At 42.4% G+C, this 15,565-nt stretch overlaps 1 protein-coding gene across 1 annotated transcript; it reads right to left on the bottom strand.

Moving 5' to 3' along the window:
- Window positions 1–7,673: 7,673 nt before the first annotated feature.
- On the bottom strand, window positions 7,674–9,667 carry LOC133157408 (uncharacterized). Its single transcript, XM_061283908.1, has one exon. It carries the CDS (start codon window positions 9,300–9,302, stop codon window positions 8,046–8,048), a length of 1,257 nt encoding a protein of 418 aa, XP_061139892.1. The 5' UTR covers window positions 9,303–9,667; the 3' UTR covers window positions 7,674–8,045.
- Between the last annotated feature and the right edge of the window lie 5,898 nt (window positions 9,668–15,565).

Genomic DNA, 15,565 nt, shown 5'->3' with positions numbered 1-15,565 from the left:
GAAGAAGAAAAAAAAAAAAATTCTCACGCACGCCCCCAAGACAATTTAGGCACCATTCATTTTATGACTTTTTTTTTATGTTCTCACAGAAAACGGCATATTTGGCGTCACCTTTTTTACAGATACCTGAAAACATTGCAAGTTCAGTTTTTCCAATACTATTTTTTTTTTCAATACTAATTTAATTTTATTATGAATTCTGACAGGATTGGGAAAATCAATGTGCATGCATTGTGTTAAAAATGTATGACATTCACAACACATAAAACTTGATTTATTTATTTTTTAATTAGCATAATTATGCATCCCCCAGCCAAGTTGTAGAAAAAAGCCCCACGTTTCCCTCGCCTATGGCTGTGTCAAAAGAGCACTCTCAAATGGACCGTTAGGTAGATTGGTTTCATACGTCACTAACCGCACCTCTTTCTCATTTAGACGTCACTAACACAGCGCGAACTTTGAACCCATCCACGTTCTAACGCAGGTACTGCAAGAGAGGAAGTGCACCGAACCAAAGTGTACAAAGGACAACAAACACATTCGAGCCACAGAAAGGCTTTTAGTTGGACTTTATTTATGCAACAAAAATGTCCAAACAATTCCCAAAGCGTGCGTTAGTTTGTGGCAAACATTTTACTGACTGTTTCAGCAATTTGGCACAATACAAATCCGGGACATCTTTCACTTTCCCAGGATGGATATCAACAGCAAAAATCCTGTTCGAGTAAGTCTATTTTTGTATTTTTTGTGTAGTCTTTTTGTGTCGTTAGCTTTGCAACATCGGCACTAGAGTGTTAGGAGAAAAATTATTAAAAAATAAAAAAATATATATGAAAGATTTTTTTAAAGGAATTTGTCATTTTTTTGCAAATATGAATATGATGGTTTGAGTGACACCCTCCAAAATTAATATAATATATTGATATGAAAAGTCTACACTCCCCTGTTCATATTTGCAATTAAAGTAGATGACACCAAGAAAAATGATTTCAAAACTCTTATAATTGTTAAGTGCCTTGAATTAATCACAAATCATTTTGAGTTATTCTAGTAGGCTTTTTAATACTTTTTTTTCACCTTCTCCTAGCAGAATCTTAAAGGTTTCATGATGACAATAACTGCTAATTTGGAATTGTTTAAATTATACCACAGTTTCACCGGAAAATTTGAAAAGGTGTATTTTGTTCTCCTTTTGAATCTACATTTACGTAGACGCTTATAATTGCAGGATGTTACATCTCAATGAAATGTCATCAGAGCACCTTGTAATCTGCTCTTATAATTACGTCGCCCGCTCGACTGTGAACACCGTGTGACTTTCCAATTGACTGCCTCGAAAACAAGCGGCAAGACATTTTTTACAGCGTGCATGCTGTAATCCCTCCCCGCTTGGTCCAATCATCACTTTTGTGTTAAAAGCACTTGTGAACATTCAGCACATGTCGCAAGTCTCCCGCAAGGATATGAGAGCCAAAACAAAACCAAAAAAAATCACAAAGAGCGAGTGGTTATTAAGAACCACGTGTTACTTCGAGCGAGTCTTGCGGCGGACTGACAAAATGGAATGTTGTTTGTGCAGCAAGGGAAGATTTCGACAGCTGGACGCTCGGTCTTATCTCTCACATAGGACTGATTTATGTCACTTGTCTGTTTCTTATTTGGAGTCGGCGAACGAACGGATTGAGCGCAGTTGTCTATGGAATGCGAACGGAAAGATTTGCACGTGAGGCTTCCCTTTGGAGTTTTATTTGGACTCCTTTCAGCACTGTTGGCATGTCCAAGATTAACTTTAAAGTTGTCTATTTGCAGTTTCATCATCTTTAATGCCATAACATGCCACAAGATGGCGCCAAACCCCTTGATAATGGGAAAGTAGAAAATGGTATGGCGACTGTTTTACAACTGAGCCCATAAAAATCTGAAATATTTGCCCTGCAAAATGGAGTTGGTCCAATCTCATACTCAGTGGGTCAGTTTCTACGATCCATTCGCTGATAGTGGACCTTCATTTGTGCAGATATCCTCCTTCATTTCCGAAGGTTCCTTCCAGCAAACAGTCCAAAGCGGAGACCCCGGGGAGGCCCCTCGCCCTTCCTTTGGCCCGCACTTCCTTTAAAACTTCCCGCCGGAGAGTTGAAATGACTCAGTAGCGTTTCCGCAATGATCTCGAGTGTGTCCGCCGCACACCGGGAGCTCAGCAAAGAAACTATTTTTGAAGCCTTTGGCCACAGTTGCACCCCCGAGTCCTACGAGTGTGTGTTTGTGTGTCCCCCTTCCCGTCCGGGACTCAAGTGGAGAGGTCACCCGGAGCTCATCATCTCTTGTTTATGGAGGCCGTCACTCCAGGAGGTTCTCGGAGATCTAATTTAAACTGTTGCCTGGATTATTCTCGTTGGCCGCATGATGTAAAGACTTGGCGCGACATCTTCAAGTTGACCCAGAAGCACGGTGACGCTGGTCGTGTCTCCCAGAGCTAGAGAAGTCGGTCCCAATCATTTCCATTAGGGTTACCTTCTTTTCTTGCTCCAACGGCGGCTTATACTCGCTAATACTGCTTGCTATGTCACAGAAAGCATAAAGGGCAAAAAAAAATTGAATGTTTCATTTTCTTGTTCTCCCACCTCCATCTCTAATTAAATGCATGGTCAGTTTTTTGTTTATGCAGTGGAACCTGAAATATATTTTATATTATTTATATATTTATTTACATTATTTATTTCTATATTTAATTTGTTTATTCTATATATCTATTTATTTATGCTATTTATTTATTTATTTATATATATATATATATATATATATTTTTTTTTTTTTTTTTAAAGTAAGGCATGAAAATGTAAATACGAAAAATTCCAATATTTTTTAAAATATATTTGTTTCTCTAAATTTATATATTTTTCTAAAAGTAAGGCATGACAATGAAAATACCAAAAATTCCTGTGTTTTTATTTTATTTTTTTGGCCCCCATATTTTCCCCAAGAGTTTATTTTGTCTATTTGAACTACAGACTCCAAATATACCACGTATGCACCGGGTAAATGTATACTCGTCGTTATGACTCTTACCAAAGATGGCTCGGTGCGCTACTTGGACTTAAAATGAACCGTTCGTCTAAGAATGCCATGTACGCTTAATGTCAAATGCATATAAAATGTCACGCATCAAAGGAATGTGGCAGTGTTTAATAAAGCGCGCCAGATGGAGGCCGCGATGTTCTTTCAACACCTCATGCATTTTAATGGCGGTTCAATACCACGCGTTCAATGTGTACATGTGCCGTTTTGAGAAAAGAAAAAAAAAAAGCCGGACAGAAAATGAAATCTGACCCCAAGTGAATTTTCACATTGTACAGGAGCATTAATTTAATTTTGTTTCCTGCTCGTGTGCGGTCCCGCAGACAAAACCAGACATTGAATTTTTTTCAGCTCCGCGGGTGGCAATGGCACACTGGACAAGCGCAGTTTATTACGTTTGTTCGACAAATTGTGGTTTGAGGGCTGATGCTACAACTGGATCAAGCTCATAATGCCACTATTACAGCCTGGTTGAAACTTTTGCCATGATGCACTTAAAGGTCACTGTCACTCCTGAAGCAAAAGTTTGACCACAACAATTTTGGGAGTCAATTCAAAATAAACTGATAGCCAGCCTACTGCATTTTTTTTTTTTGCTATACGAGTGCAAAGGGGAAAAAAAGAATCAAACGCGACTTTAAAATATGAACCACTTCTGAGCGTGCACAAATGTTATTTTAGCGTCATACAATTTACACACTGATATTTTATGACATCATTATTATCCTTATTTTCCTTTTACGCGGTTCTACTGCTTTGTATTGAGGGTCCAATTTGGAACAAGCACAAATGTGATCAAATACTCTCCAGCCCCATAAATGGAGCACGAGGGCCGACCGACAGTATTTTTTTTTTTCTGAGCGCCATCATTTGACTGTAGCTGTTGATCAGACGGAGCGAATGGAGATAAAAGGACGCATATTTTGTTAGTATCTCCAACAATAACAATTGTCCAACAAATTGAATGTGATTTGAAACGGCGGGGCGAGGAACGTTCTCGCCCATCGCCCACCGGGCCATTCTACTTCGACACAAAACCCGATGGCCTTTTTTTTTAGTCGTAATGAGGCGTTTGAGTGCGTCCGTACCGTTTAGCCTCACTGCGTCAACCGTCAACTTTGATTGTCATCTGGATCATTAGTTTCTTATTAATTGACTTTTTTCCTTTTGGCAGCAAGCTCCAATGAATTTGTTCTTGAGCACTTTTCAAAGACATTAAAAAGTTTGGAGAAGCACAAATCAAGGTCACCTGTAAAAGGCTCGACCGGGTCTGAAAAGTTTAATACGGCCAACTTTTTTGTTTGAATAATCTAAAGACTGCGGTTAAGGGAGCACTTGAGAAAAGGAAGCCCATTAGTTGAAGCCGAACGACGGAAGGATACGTTGGACGTCTGAAAACTTGAAACGTCTTTGCAATCACGGCAGCTTAATGGAAACACGACGGCAATGTCAGTAGGCAAATCAAAACAACTCGTCACAAAGTCAGAAATGAATCGGCGAGGGGGCGCAGCTGGCGTCACTCGGGTTAAGGATGAGTCATGATCAAATGTAAAAGAATCCGACGCTCCTTCCAGCGGACCCTCGTTTGAACGAACCGTCGCTAATGAACGTGACTCAGCCTGGACAAAAATAGGGATGTGCAAATATGGCCGCACAAGGTTTTCATGTTGAACTTATTCTCAACAAAGTCGATGGAGTCGCCGTCCGTTTCGCTTCCATTCGTTTTGCTTCGAGTTGCAGGTGAGAGCTGGAGCCTTTCGAAAGGTGAAAGGTCACAACATTTTTTTTTTTTTGTGGGAACAATGTGGGGAATTTCCCCTTGGCTGCTCCCAGGGCAAAAAAAAAATTCCTTGGTTGAGGGAAGAACTTGACCCCTATGAACACCTTTGGGATCAACCAGAGCGGCGCTGGCGAGCCGGCGGGCCTTCTCACATGAGTAATGATTATCCTCTGGATAAATTGGCAAGACCATTCCCACACCAAAAATCTTCCCAGAACCCGCAAAAGCAAACTCCCCGCAGAAAAGCGGCTGCTCTCATTTCGAGAGACTGATGCTTGCTGACGTTGCGTAATCAAATCATTGCACTTATTGATCCACATCCATTTTGTCGTCTCGCCAGATGAACATGTAAGACGGGAGCAATAAGGCTCGCCCCCGGGCGGAAGGATGTTATTGGCTCGCACTTGACGATGAGGAAAAAACGATATTAAGAAGGTTGTGATGGATGAGTGATGTCACTTCCTGCTCCCCCCCCCCCCATGGCTTAACACTATGGATTTTATTTTATGCATGCCAAGATAAGCGTCCAAGCTTGTAACATTCACATGAAAGTAAAAGCAAATGATGAAAAGATTCTCTGATGTTGCTGAACTCATTGCTTTTAAGAATAATTTACCCTGCGATGTTTTTTTTTCCCCCCTTGTCTCGATGGCTTTAAAATGGCCGCAGCAATTTGATTGATTTTTTTTTTTTGATTTAGCTTCAAAGCTTCTCTCTCCAAAGGGACAATGAGACCTTCATTTGCGTAGCGGAAGCGCCCGAGCAAACATATGGTGATGCAAGGAAGAGAATGTGCTTTCCTCAAGAACGAAGAAATCAATGCTCTAGTTTATACCTACATAAAGTTTTGTCGAAGCTGGGAAGGAAAACGTAAGATCTTACGAAACCTATTTCAGTTTTTAAGTCAAATTGAGATGAAAACAATTCCTGTTTAGTTGAATGTAACAACAGTAATCATTTTGATCATTGTAATTGGCATTAATTGTTTTGTTCTATTAACTTAAAACACATGGAGGCCAAATCATTCAGCTTCCTTATTTACTGCCAGGCATTTTCTAATCATGCAGAATTGATTCTTCCCAAAGAACAAGATTGCAAGTTTCTGCAAGTGGAAATGATTTTTCCATGTGAGGCCGGCGGCTTAATAGCGAATTGCTGCTTATCAGCCCACGGCAAGCCGTGGCCGCTTTGCAAGCTTCTCATCAGAACCGGCGGCAGTGGCAATTTGAAAATAGTACTTTAAAAATACCGCGTTTCAGTTGTAGACTTTGGAGATGCAAAACACAGTATACAACAATAGCCTCTTGATTCAAGGTACATTGAATTTGGTTATCTTGTAATGAATAACATAATGCAATACAAATCCAATTCTTTCTCTGTGGGCAAATCCTTCATCGTCGTGTCACCATGAGGGCAAAATGTCACATTAATCATAATTATCACTGTTATTCCCAATTATCCCTCCCACGGGCTGTCATCAACTGGAAATGAAACCAGCGTCAGTCTATCCAAGTCCAGTCAATGATGTCCAAACCGCATCTGAGCGTGCCAAAGTCACTTATCAAACAATTCCACACGGGGGGCTAATCTGTCCCCTCGGCTATCGCGCGGCCACAGGCGGCGGCTCGCAACAAAGGTCCAATCAAGTCCCTCCTATTCCGGGCCCAGCCGGGTTTCCTCTCACGACCACTTATCATGTTTGTTCTGACATTCCCGACGTGGAGCACCTGGCACACGACACGGAGAACGAGACTCTCAGTCCAAAAAATACACTCGTGCGGTACTTTTGCAGAGGTTATCAAAATATTAGGGACAGGCTTGCAGTCAACTTTCATTCTTACTCTTGTGTGACAATGATAATGTCGCTAAAACTTTCCCGTGGCTCGCCAAAATAAACGGATAATGTAATGTGCATGCCAGGCCACTAGTTGGCGACACCTTTTATGTAGTTTTAAATACTCAAATGACTTTTTTACAGTAATGCGGGTGGCATTAAAAATACAGATGTCTGTCTATCTGTCTATCTGCTTTTAACTGTCAGTGAGGCCAGACTAAATCTGCCTCACTTCAAAAGTACAAGCACAATAAACATATTGTTGAGTTAATGGCTACTATATATCTTTTGATGCAGCTCTTGCATCGGGTCATTGATGTACCTAATGAGCTTGGCTTGCTGCTGAATAAACAGGTCAGGTTGAACAGCTAAACAGGTTAAACAGGTTTGAATAAAACAGGTCAGTAACTAAAGACTTGACACAGACACACGACGACGTAAGCATTGGACAAGATAAGCCGGACTGTTCTCATTTTCCGCTATATGGCAATAAGCTTCACGGTCTTGATAGGATTTTAATTGAGGGCACATTTTTACTGCTCATCAAACAAGACACGGCTGTCGCGCATACTGTACACTGTGACCGCTGACCCGCCGGTGAACCCTGTTGAGATCCAATCTTCTCATCGGTGTCTGTTGACATTGTTTGTTCGCAATTTTTTGATAAAGGTCACCTCATATCCTGAGTCGCTGCTCAAAATGTTGTAAAGAATGGCAAATATTGACCCTTTAATCTACAATATGGCATTGGTTTCACATCTTGACCCAATTTGTTTTCTTATCGCGCATCTGATGGCCAGCTTCAATGTTACATAAGCAACTTGCTATGTCTTAATTGGTTGTAAAAAAAAAAAAAAAGCAAGCAAATCAAGAGGTAGATTATTTTCATATACAGACAGAAGCTTTTTACGGACGCAGGGGTGTAAAAATATATATTTTTCAGATATTTTTCTGACCATATACAGTAGATAAAAAAATAAAGACTTTTTTCAGCATTTGTTCAATTTATTTTGAAAAGGAATTACAAAAAGTGTGCTATATTTTAATGTTAGGCAATTTTGGTACAGACTTAAACAAGAAACAAGACATCTATGTACATTATTTTGTATTGAGGCAGGACAGAACTGGCCCCGGGGCCTTGAGTTTGACAGCGGTGCAAGTCAATCTTCAGACATAAACCCTAGAGAGGATACTGCAGTACAATGCATAATCAGAAAGTTAAAAAAAATCTTGCAGACATATCAGTATACTGTGTCTTCAGTGTCATGTCCATTTGTGTCTCCTCTTCCCAAAAATATTTGATTTATGAGTCAAGACTGTACCAAATGCTTGGTCTGGCTGGTATTCGCAATACTCTCACTTCCACTCTCCTCGGCTCAATTGCTGGGAAACATACTGACAAAAACACACCCCTCCCTCCATATGAGCCGGGCCGGGGCAAGGCTGTGGAAACGGGAAGTGCCGCTTAGCAAGGCAGCAGGCATACCCTGAGGAGAAGTGGACTAGAGCTAATTTAAAGTGCTTCTCCGCGCTGGCCGGATGCTGAAACGTGTTCGCAAATTCCCCTTTGCAAGCGTCCAGGGAAATGTAGGTCAGATAAATGACGGAATTGGACTGACAACCCATCAGGAGTTTCTCCTTGCTGAGGATTGCGTTGGCTTGACCCGCAGCTTTTTGCATCTCCCTCACGACGTACTTCTTGTCATCGAGCTTCCAAAGAGAAAGGTGAACGAGCAAGCCGATTGGAACGGAGAAGAAACTTAGGATGGTTATGACCCGCTCTCCTATGGAATTGTAGGTGGGGCTTACGGGAAAATTATTAACCAGAGCGGACGTTGTCAAATACGAAAACATTCCAAGTAACCCCAAAAGGACAGTCAGCCCGGTAACATAGAACATCACCCTCTTCCAGAGTGGCCGCAGCCACACTTTCTTAGGAGACACGCTGTTGATGATGCCAATGGCCTCCCTGTACTTGGTTTGGTCTTCAATGATCAGGCGCAGTTGGTCCGGAACGTCCATCTCACTGAACTGGCCGGCGTCCCACGCCTGAAGATTTTCCACGTTCACGGCAGTTAAAGGCTGCAGGGCCTTCCCGTTGTAGATGGACGGCGGCTGGTAGGGAACCACTGTGGAGCCTTGGAGCTGCCGGTTAGGGGTGAAGAGCACCTTCAGTAACTTGGCCAAGAATTCTGGATTATGGGCTTCCAGGTAGGTGAGGTGACACAGGTGGAGCGGGACGCAGACGTCCGGCTCCAGGAGCACGGGGACGATAGGCTTCCTCCCCAGGCAGTCTCGGAAAAGAGACATGTTGGCCTCCAGGAGACACCAGCGGCTCCTCACAAACTCTGAACTGAGGACCAGCAGGACTTTCTGGCTCTCCTGGATGCACTCGGACATGTTCTCCAACACGGTGCGTCCCGGCGTGAAGTCGCGCTCGTGGTGGCAGACGTGTAGGCTTTGGGCTTCCAGCTGCTCAATGAGCCCGTGCGTCCACTGGTAGTCGGTGCTGCTGTAGCTGATGAAGACGTGGAAGCTTTCGCCTTGCCTCAGAGGTGGAACGTCGGCAGAAGGGACCGCGGCGCTGCCTGCACTAGATGATATCTCATCCATCTTCTGGAGAGAGATCAAAGCGTTTCAAGCACAATTACAACACAGGGTTCGCCGACATGTGTTCAAGAATTCAGACGTCGTAACTCAAATGGACATGCTGAAAAGTATGCAAGTACAAGGCTGACGATGGAGATGACGGGGTCAACAGAGTTATTCGAAAGAACCATTAATGTTCTCCATTGTTATTACTAAAGAAACTACTCAAAGCCATTTCTGATGGAAAATTTGAGCCATCCAAGAGAGGACTTTGAGACGAGTGTAAATAGAACGCTTGTTTTGTTTGTTGAAAATGAACCTTGCAAAACAATCATGCACCGCACAAAACTGTCCCTTCTTACCTGACCGAGCAACGCACTGAAGTGAAAGTAAACACAGGAAGCGGAAAACAGCTGCAGTTTTCAAGTTTTTTTTAAACATGTTAAAGAGACAGTGCACAATTGTGCTTTCCGAGGCCTTTTTGTTTTTTTAAATCACAAAACTGCCATTGCACACGGGTGTGTAGGATTTTGATACCCAACGTTTGAATCCATTTCGTTAGGCATTTCGATTTGTGTCTCTGTATCATGTCGTGACACGGTGAAGTCTGGTATGTGAAGCCTGGCAACGCTGTGACCCTTGCGGTGTTTTAATATCCGAGAGATAGTGAAAGCCAGAGGGGAATTGATTTGAGTCAAATCCCGTCTGGATTCCTCATGACATTCAATGACGACTCAGACTAGCAAATATACTCTACTTCCACTTAATGAAATGGACCCTGAATAAGCAATGCAGTGTTTTCACGTAGAGACAGATTTGGATGACTGTAATCATTGTAATCAATTTATTTCAACATTGTTTGTTGGCGAGTGAAGCTAATTGAGTAAGATCGACAATCAATTGTGCTCCAAAATAATTACCCACATGCAAATGGAGAAAACAAGAATGGAGTGATGAGAATTAGCCCTGAGCGTGCCTCAAATTCTGATTAACCTTTCTGCCTTTTTCCATTCACTTTCCATTGCTGCGTTCCCACACTTTCTCTCCACAAATCATCTGGTGTGTGATGTTACTCGTGAGTTGTGTCTTTATAGGGGGAAAAAAAAAGCAAAAGGATAGTTTATTCCTTATTTAATCTGTGGGAGTGTCTGTGTCGTGGAAAAGTGACCCTACATCTTTTATGCTGGGTTATTGTCACATGCGCTCAAAAAATATAAATAGAAATCAATTCCGATTGTTAGAAAGCGTGTTTATACCCAGTCAGAGCTAGCTTTGGCTAGCTAGCGCTAGCGAGCCAACGCTAAAAAGACAGTGCTAGCTAGCCAGCGCTAGCAACACATGGTGGTTACATCTTCTGCTCTCTAGTGGCAGCTCATTTTATTGTTCTGCCTCTCACCATGCATTGCTGGATTGCCGACATTCAAATTTAATCTGACAAAGGGACCTCAAGTCTGAGGACGTTGGGCATGTCCTTCATAAAACATCATCAGTCGCGCCACACCTCTTACAAGGAACGTCTTGCAGATGGGGAAAGAGAGACGATGTTTAAATCACTGCAAGTTGTTTAAGCCACAGCGCACTCTTTTATTTTGGACCGTAAATTTGTAACGTCATCTCCAAAATATGTCAATTAATATATACAGCCGCTAATGTTATTTACCGCTGTCATTGCGTGAGCATTGGCTGCTTTTCATCGGAGAAACACCTGACTTTTTGCTTACATTGTCCCCTGATTGCCGGCCAAAAAGAAATAACACGCTTGACTAAAATGCACACAACGTGCAGCGGGTCCACCTGACAGTCAGGCTTCGACGTATTTCTTGAAGAGCTTTATAGGTTGACAGCCTTATGGAATCCTGCTTTCTCCGCACCATTGCTTCTGGAAAGCCTCAAAGCACTTAAAGCAGCAAAATGGAGAAATGAGACACGTTTATAATAACGGCTTGAAGAAAATGTGCACTCTAGCTGGGTTGTTACAAAAAAATAAAACCAGGAGAAAAGCTTCGCTTTCATTCCAATGATAATCCCGGATCACCTGCGTACTTTCTGGTAAGACAGCCATTACGGCCCTTCTGTTGTCTTAGCGTTAGCGTCATGCAATTGAAGTCAGTAGGGAACAGATGTGTAGCTGGACTTTTGAAACTTATTAGCTTATAAAAAAGTCAAGTCCACAGGGTCTAATTTCACGGACCGCGAATCTACACTGTGCCGTAAATGGTAACGGAACCAACACAAATCTTGTGTAATATAACGAATATTTTGTGGGATAGCTAAAGGGGCTAACAACCGCAGGTTAGCGACGGTTTTCAAGGGCCACTTCACGGTGCAGATGAACTTCCACAGTGTCCAGACTCGAGTGGGCGACTAGCATGCCTCTTTAAAAGGGAATGGTAGAATTTACTATAATGGCTTCAAGTCGACTGTGAGCTCTCCCATAGCGGCGCAGCCCTCCCTGCGCAAAATTAGCGACATCGGGTCCAACCTGCTTCTGTATAACCATTTCATGTCAAGACCAGAAAGACCTCACATGAAAATGTATTCCTTTTATTTTCATATTTTATTGCTTCTCTCTATACCTGCAAGCTAATGGTAGTGATTTTACTAATAATGCTCACAATAAGACATCATTAGATTACAAATAGAGCTTCTCTCGATACGCACGCTCGGGATTTGACCGCATTTCATTTGGGGTAAATAAAGTGGCATTACGACTGGTCCGCAATTCTGTCTTTATTAAAAATTCTACTGCGGAGAGATGAGACGTGGACAGTTGCACATCCCCCTGCTGCACATGTGATCACTTTTCATTAGGCTTCAAGTATGAGAGTTTCTCAGGATTGCATTCTTATCGTTTGTGCAATGCTGAAGATGAATGTGAAGTAGCAGCATGCTGAGCAGCCATTTATTTTCCAATGTGAGAGGAGACCTCCTACATGGCATCTAAATGCTAATTTGAACACAGATATCCACAAGTTTGCAACAGTCTTCTCCGCTCCGTAAGCTACAAAATGAATGCACGCCACATAAATCGGCAGGTAAATTTGTTGGTGACATTGTAAGTGGATGCTTACGTCATTATTCTGACGTCAACAAATAATTCTGTTCAACTCTTCCAACATGACACAGCAGCCAATCAAATGATTTATTGAGGCAAATGTGTGTGCGTGTGCGTGTGCGTGTGTGTGTGAGGCAGGCAAGCGGTGACGTCCGAGGAAGAAAGAAAGACCGCGTAGAAAAAAAAAAGTCAGATTTAATATGCTACTGTCACACAATCAGATAAGTGGAGTGGACTATTGTTCTTATCCACTCAGATCAGTCCGGGATGACATTTTCCAAGTTGTACTAATGAAATAACATTTAGAATACTGTGTACATATTTTAAATCTTTATCCGCAATTGGAGTGATTTTAAAATAAGTTATCGTTCAGCGGCCAGAAACAGTCCTCAAGTAAGAATGTTACTTGAAATTTTTTTTATTAAAACTATTTTTTTTTTATTGAATATAACAATAATATTAATAATGTTAATAATAATATATAAAGTTATTCTAGATTTAAAAAATATTTCTAAGGTGCAGTTTGGCCGGATTCAGACTGCTTTTCCAATCACACGGTTAGCATGTGCTGATTTTGGGGGTGTCACAATCCTCATCACTTCCAAGTCCGCTCAGACAAAATTTTGGCCTTCACAGCCGTCGTCAAAAGACATTTCTCCGCACATTTACCGCATTGCGGTGTCAACTTATTTCATGAAACAAATGTAACCGTTCAATATGGTTTCAATATCTTTGTTTCCCCTCATCTGAACTCTTTTGCCTGGCAGGCAAACGCAAATGAACGATGGTGATTTTTTTTTTTTGGGATGAATTCGTCTTGGCGATAAATCACACGAGCATAAGCGGGCTGACAAAGAAAGGGAGCAGGCCGACCGACCGACCGTCAAAGACATTTGGCGTTCATCACGCATTGCCTCAGCTGCGGCTTGATGTGTTACCTGACAACCTGCGAGGATCCATCACAGCCGGCCCCAAACTAAACGCATGCATATCGGAGCAGCTGCGGCGGCTTGTGCAACATATTTCCGTACAGATGACAGCGCTTATTTTTATTTTTTTTTCCATTCTGTCATAGCCGCATGACCTAACAAGATAAATGACCTGGCCTTTTTTTTTTTTTTACAAAACAACCTTCTCACAGATCACTGTGACCGCCAATACTTACTCAACCACAATAAAAAAAAAAAAATTCAGACCACCTCCAACTACGTTGCTCATTTTCCAAGACTCAAAGATCCAAAATGCGATGCCCGAGGGTCCGAAGGGGGGACGGGATGTTTACGTGAAGCAGATAACATGTAGCCACTGAATTCCACTGCACGTGTACAAAACAAGCCCGGCAGAGGAAAATGTATTTTCTCAGTGCGTGAGCCAAGAAAATTTTGTCCAACCCTCAAAAATATGAGCTCGTCTGTTGCTAGTAGCGCTCAGTTGGAAGTCCCTTCACAAATGAATCAAAGTCTTGCTAAGAACCGTACATAACTTTTCCCTCAGTGGAGTATTATTTCTCTTGATGTGCAGCGTCCTGTTGCCTGGTTTACAGTCAAAACAAAGAAAAAAAAAAGTACACAGAGAAAAGATTTAAATGCCTTGTAGTCCATATAATTAGCACTTGTAGCTAAAACGATAAATAAAAAATAATAAAATAAGTTTGCGTCTTTTTGCCAGTAAAAGCAGGCTATTAGTGATTTTTTTTTATAAAGTCGTCAGACATTTAAAAAATCGTGCAAAGAACTAATGACAATTACTCTCCAACTAAGGAAAATTTGTTGTTATTTAAAATGTCAGCAGACGCAGGTGATTAAAAAAACAGAACACAGTCACAATTACCACTGTCTGCTTGTTGACAACAGAATTTAATAGGAAAAAAGTGAGAGCCGTTTGCAGCTCTTTTTATCCCTTGGCTAGTTACCCGCATACTAACGGCTCCTTCAATCGCCTCGCGGCAAAACAGATCGTTTGTGGCCATTTTTCTGCTGGAATGAAACAATCTCGAAGCTGTCAGGGACAAAAGTTTGAAGCGGACAATAGTCGACGGCGCAAAGCTCCTCCTGCCTCGTTTGACTCTCAGCTCCTCGGAAACCGAACCCCGTGGTGTCAGAGGTTGCTCGCAATGTCGGCTTTCTACGAATGGCAATGAATCATTTTGATACCAAAACTCTCGCGAGAACGCTCTCGCACCGCAAACAAAGGCGGACGTGCCGAGACAACAGCAAGCTCCATTAAGAAAACATTTGCTCACTTTCACATGGAGGGAAGAGAAGGGGGGTTGTTATGCCTGTTGCTCAGCCATCTTCTGCGGCCCTCCAACACATTTTGGATGAACTACGAGGCTGACCGTGGGCCAAGAAAGACCTTTCACTGCGGTCGGCCTTACTATTGCTCTTGGGATGTTAGAGGAGCAGGCGCTCTGCTTGCAAAACTTCAGACACGCATGATCATTCGCATGAAGGTGACGGGTCTCGCGCATATTTCAAGCCCATGTGGTATGTTAATTCATCAAAAGTTTGAACAGAGCCCGGCTGTCTGGTGGTAAGCCCGAATGATATGTACAGTGCGGTGCAGAGTTGAATGTATCAAATCAGGCCACAAATTACAATGTTGGAAAAGATTAAGCACCAGAGGAGTCAGGGGAAAAGAAATATAGTTGTATAGTTAACCTGAGTTTTCATCAAACAACAGACAGGTTTTATCCCTCCAATGTATAATTAACAATATTATGGAGAGCTCCTGGAACATTTGAATATTAAAGACGTCCGGGTGGAAGACGAATAGCACCAAATTATGTCTTCTCATATGAAAAACAATATTAACGAAAGAGGAACTTTACAAAGGTTTCTAAAAGGCCTCCCCGATTGAATTTGTGAGGGATTGCGCAATTTAAGGTGAGGCTGGCTGGCTGCCGCCTCACTTGACAACTACCTTGTGTATTTGAACAGCGGTGCCTTCGTCTTCACAATGCAGGTCTGTCCCCGTTTTGTTGACACGCACCCCGTCACTATGAAACCAGGTCTACGTCCTACCGAGCGCCCCCCCCGGCCCCACTTCTCCTCTCGCTTGTTTTTTACTGTTAAGATCTGTCCAATTCCCCCGATGCCGCGCCGATAATAAACCGCGTGGGATCCCCGACGGGAGGCGTGGGAGGGCGTTGGCTGCTGGGAAATTGCGATTTGTGTCACTGATGCTTGAAGTTGTGATGCGTGTCAGGATGTAAACTGATGGCAGACATCCC

Source organism: Syngnathus typhle, linkage group LG7 (assembly GCF_033458585.1).
Source record: "Syngnathus typhle isolate RoL2023-S1 ecotype Sweden linkage group LG7, RoL_Styp_1.0, whole genome shotgun sequence".
NCBI lineage: Eukaryota > Metazoa > Chordata > Actinopteri > Syngnathiformes > Syngnathidae > Syngnathus > Syngnathus typhle.
This window is presented reverse-complemented; position numbering and strand designations above follow the sequence as displayed.